The sequence below is a fragment of the Plasmodium malariae genome (assembly GCF_900090045.1).
Source record: "Plasmodium malariae genome assembly, contig: PmUG01_00_47, whole genome shotgun sequence".
Taxonomy (NCBI): Eukaryota; Apicomplexa; class Aconoidasida; order Haemosporida; family Plasmodiidae; genus Plasmodium; species Plasmodium malariae.
In genome coordinates, this window is record NW_021638321.1 from 168,525 (window position 1) to 174,524 (window position 6,000).

The 6,000-nt window shown below is 17.1% G+C and overlaps 1 pseudogene across 1 annotated transcript; it reads right to left on the reverse strand.

Annotated features, from left to right (window-relative positions):
* Positions 1–3,093: 3,093 nt before the first annotated feature.
* On the reverse strand, positions 3,094–3,918 carry PmUG01_00078500 (annotated as a pseudogene). The gene is made up of 2 exons: positions 3,853–3,918; positions 3,094–3,708 (listed from the first exon to the last, which is right to left on the reverse strand). Coding segments are annotated over exons 1-2 (681 nt in total).
* Positions 3,919–6,000: the final 2,082 nt, after the last annotated feature.

A 6,000-nucleotide genomic window follows, 5' to 3' on the forward strand; every position in this document is an offset into this window, starting at 1 on the left:
ATTCCCAACAAATTAATTAATTTATGAATGAATTAAAAAATTATCTTTATACAATGTCTTGTACTTTTAAGATGGGAACAAGATACATGAGGTATGACAAACAAAATTTTCTTTTTTGAATGAGAGCTCTAATATTTTGGATTATTTTTAAAACATATTATTTTTATATTTAGTAATCAAATTACATATTTTATATTATAAGATATAATATACCATATGAACACCTAAAGTTTAAAAATTTTAATAATTTTATACTTTTTCAAAAGATTAGATAAAATATGATCATTATAATATATTAATACCGATCGCTTATTTTTTTAAAAAATAACATATATAAGACAAATACTAATGCTTGTTTATTATCTTTAACTTATGTTTAGCTTGAATATATATATTGAGATATTCTTGATTACTATAACACATTTAAATGTAGTATTAAAAATAACATTTATATTTAATAAATAATTAAATATATAATTATAATATATTAATGTATATTTTCATGTAAAATTGATTAAAAAAATATATAAAAAGTAGAAGTTAATTAAGCATTAGTTAAATGCTAAAATGTGATTCTTTTATAAATTTTATAAGTGAAAAAATTGAAATTTATTAAAGAAATATATTTACCCCACAAAACTGTTCCTTTTCTATATCTAAATATATATATTGTGGTAGTATAACCTACTTTCATATATATGATGATATGTTGAGAATAATCAAATACAACATTTAAGGTTACATTTCTACTACATAATTTAATTAAAGCGTACATAAAATTATGATCATATTCCTGTGATCAGTTGAATGGATAAATTAATAAAATAACATTGCAACCTAAAAATATAAAACCCTTTAATAAATATATAATATTCACATATTTACTCTAATCCTATATTAAAAAATATATTTCTCATCACATTCTTTCATATATTTTGGACAATATATAGTTCATTAGTAGACGCTTAATACACATTTTTACACAGTTAATTCAGAATAATGTAGCATATATATATAATTATTACCTGTCTGGAAATAAGATAATTTGTATAGATATATTATATATATACAGAAAGCATAAAATTTATTATCAATGTATAAAATTTATTAATTTTTCATTTTCTAGAATAATCTTAATATAACATATTTTTCTTTTCTGTACAATACCAAGAACATGTATCCAATATTAGATATCTATAAATATTTAATTAAATATTTATCCGAATACTACTTAAATATAATATATATTTATATATTATTATAAAAAGTTTCTCATACAATGCATTATAGAATAAAGAAAGTTAAAGGTAATCTAAGCAAAACATCTTAAGCTAATTATAATATAGCTAATTTATTGAATATGAATTTGGAAATATAAAAATTTAGTATATTTATAAAAATTAAATATTAAAAATAGTTTAATTCATAATAACACTTAAATAATTCTTGTATTTAGTATTAACTAATATACTTGTTTAGTAGATAATAAAGTAAGTAACCAACCACTACTATAATAAAGTTATAAAGTAAAACAACCAAAAATTATATTAAAAAAATTAAAAAACATTATATATATAAACAAAAATAGAAATATATATTACTAATAAAATAAGTCTTATATTGTTTTTAATTTGATAATTGTCTCAAAATCCCATAAATGAAATCATTCATTATATCTAATGTTATTATTACTGAAATGCAAAGATAATAGCACAGAGATTATTAAGAAATTATATATAAATTTTTCGTTACTTAATCCCTAATAAATGTTATTTAGAAAGTAATAAAACAAATTGCCCGCTAATATATTTTTAATTATTTCCCAAAAATTATATCTTTTAATGATAAAAAAAATAAATTAAATATATAGATTATTCAAATATAAATTTTCAATATAATATATATTCAAGGGAGTTATAAAACATTGAGTAAACACTACAAATAGGTACAAAAATTATATAAGAGTTAATTTAAAAGTTTCACTTAATTCTAATGATTTAGAATCTCTAATATTGTAATCAGTTATATATAGTCCATAATTTAAATGTATGTCACTTGCCTTTATATTTGTATTGTCACATTTAGACTATGTAAAAAATTAAGTCTATTAAAAATATTTTTACAGTTAGCACTTGTTATAAAATATATAACATAATACATTTTTTATAGAGTAAATATTAGGATTCTCGTTTTAGTGAAAAAAAAAACATATATACTTATTCCTGTAACAAAATTTATTCATATACATACAATTTACGCAAAAATAGACACATTCATTGTTAATTTAACAATCATAATATACATTTCATTAAATAGCCTAAAAAAATTACTTTAAATTTGATTGAAAAAAGAAAAAAAATTGATCGTCAAAGGTAGTGTGGCATCACTAAAATTATGTAAATTATTCGATTATATTTTAATAAATTTATAATTATATGATTAAAATAAAACAAAATACTGTAAAAAAGGTTCCTACAGTAAATATGATTTATAACATATATTCTATAAAACACTTTTTTAGAGTAAATACTATTTTTTTTTCATGTAAATATATATATCTATACAATTATAAAAAAATATTTTCACTTCTTTTCGTTAAATATAAAGGACACATTTATTTTATTCTAAAAATAATAAGATTCTTATGAAAATTACGTCAACAAATAATTATTTTAGATTAGTAAAAAAGAAAAAAAATAAACGAGAACTTTTTATATCAAACACAAAACATAATATTACAAAAAAATTATTATATAAACCGTACAATTATATATTAATTTGAACGTGTAAACATTCATTTTCATAAAAATATATTTAAAGATACAAATATATATGTCAATCCATAATATTTAATTTAATTAAAAAAGAACTCTAAAATAGACATTGGAAAACATTAAAACATTCGAATTCATAAAAATGATAACAGAATATTTATTTACTCTTGTGTATAAAAAATTATAGCTACGCATATATACATTTATGTAACTTAAAAAATTTTATACATGTCTATTAAGTATATGACTAAATGTGATACATATTTTTGTTTATATTAATTCGTACTGTACAAAAAGAAAAATATTTCTTTTTTCCATTTTAACATTTCCCCTTCACAATTCTTTTATATTTTCTAAACTTCATATAAGTAAAAACAGAACATAACATTAATATAACAATTGATATAACCAATAATACAAGAAATTATATGAAGACAAACTGTGATTTGATTTCATCACTAAAAAAACCATAAATTATAGCTCCTAATGATACTAATAACATCCACGAAAGTACTAAAGTAGGTAAAAATATTATATGTCCCAACTTTTTACATATTAACTTTTGGTATATCTTATTGACAATAGACGATGTTTTTTTTTTAATAAAATATATGTAATCAAGTTACTTGAAAATTTATATTTCCAATTCAGATAATTTTTTTCCTGCATACATTATTCTTTTATATTACCTATACTGTTTATCAAATTCTTCTTTATATAACGAGCTTCCCCTTAATTGTGTATTTGTTACTTTGTTCCTCTTTTGATTGTTGGATGTAAACTTTTCATTGTTATCTTTTTTATTATGTATCTCTTCTAATGACTTTACAATGTTAGAATCATTTTTTTCTTCTCATTTTGCTAGTAATAGATAATTTCCTAAATCTAAATTTATATCATACTTATACGCTCCTATTGATTTATTAATAGTACTCTAATAAAAAGCAGAAATATTTATTATTTAAAAGAATAAATAAGCTCATCCTCAAAATTGAATTTCAAAAAAATAAGAAAGAAACAAATAAATAGCACGCATTTCCTTAAATAATATTATCACACTACTTCATTGTAAAAATGACATCCAAATTAGAAAGATAAACATACCTATTTTAAAAAAAAAGATTATCTTAATTTTTTGTTCCATAATATATTATTTTAAAACTGTATTACATTCAGTAAGAAAACAATAATGAATAATTATAATATTTTATTAATTAAAAAGTATACTATATTTATTTTATTTATTTTTTATTTGTTTATAAAAATATAATAACACATATATAACTAAAACGATTTTTACTGCTGATACAAAGAATAAAAACTTTAAAAATGAATTATATTATTTTTATCTTAATCTTATTTATAAGAAATTAATTTTAATATAAATAATATAATTTTTATTTATTCATATATATTTAAAATATATAATTTAATGTAATACAGTAATTAAATAACTTTTATGTTATTCTTTTCAGAAAAAAAAAAAAAAATATTTATATATATGTAAATCTTTTTAATATTTCGATATATTAAATATATCTAAAATGTAAAAATATAAAATATGGATTATTCATAACACTATATATTAAGAGAATAATTTCGAATTTTTACGATTCTTTCTTATCAATAATTCTAATTTTGTAAGTATTACATTTTTGGAACAAATAAACATTATTGTTTAAAAGTATTTATTATGATAACAATATGAAAATTGTAATAGTAATTAAAAAAAAAACATTTAGTAAAAATTACGTAATATATTAATTCTAAAAATTGAATTCATTATGATATATTATGTATTTAAAAAATTATATTAATATGATATCCTATAATATATAAAATAATATATATTTCAAAGGTAATTTAAAAAAAATATATTATTCATTTTTCTAGAATAAATTTCAAAATAATAAACTTTAAATAATTTTAATATATATCATTATTTGTAAGTGGCAGTCTTGTAAATTCTCGGATTTAATTTAATTTTGCTCTTTCTTAATTAAAAATATATATTTAGAAGAACTATATATATAAAAAAATGTGTAGAAAATATAGAGATATGAAGTAAAAATTTTTTAAGAATATTTAATATAATTTTATAAGTTTAAAGATATGTCTAGCAAATATTTTAATTTTAGAATAATGCAGTATATAAAATATATATAATAAATAAGAATAAATATATATTTTAAAAAATATAAAGCTTATGTAATATTTTTTCTCAATATTTTAGAAAAAATATATAATTACTATATTTATTACTTTACAAATTTACAAATCAATAATATTGAGAAAAAATTCTAAATACATAACATAAAATATTAACAGCATAAACAATATATTGTAAAAAATACTTTTGTAAAAAAAATATACTATTTCCAAATATATCCATTCTTTATGTATTGTAATATTTGGAATGACTACTATTATGTATACATAATAACCTAAAATATATATTGCATTTATCCTATATAAAACATTATATTATTCTTCTCTTAAAGAAATATTATTCTTCTAATTAAACAACTAACAGAATTAAAAAAAAAATTAATATATTTCTTATGTTTAACATATTATTCAAAAAAAAAAAAAAAAAAAAAATTTTTAAATTAAGACTAAATCATTTTTATTGATTTAATACATATATATTACTTTTGTAACCAAAATTAAAATGAATTTTATTTATTTTCTTACTCTCTTTTCCATAAGTTCATATACTCATAATTTTAAGTAAAATTAATGTTTTCATATAAAACATAAGATAAAATATTATAAGTAATCATAAAAATATACATATAACTTATAAAATACTTTAAGAAAATTGAATTTTTTATATAGTAATATACTCCTAAACATTTACTAATAAATAAGCTCCTTCAATTTTTGCTATATGCATTGTTTCTAAATTTTTTTTTTTTTGCATATTTTAAAAGTTTATTTATACATGTCTAGATTATTTATATTATTTCTAAATTAAGATGTCATATGCAAATAGTTTAATTTCTTAGTAATATATATAACATTCTTCTTAATGCATACATATATTAGTGAAATTATCGTTAAATATATATACATATAAATAATATTTACGTGCTTTTCGTATTATGTCTTTTAAATATTGGGTAAATTATATTATCCAAAATTAGTACATACAAATAAAAAAACGTGAAATATTAAATAACATTAAATTTCAACTTAGAAAATATTATTTCCATATTTATACTAT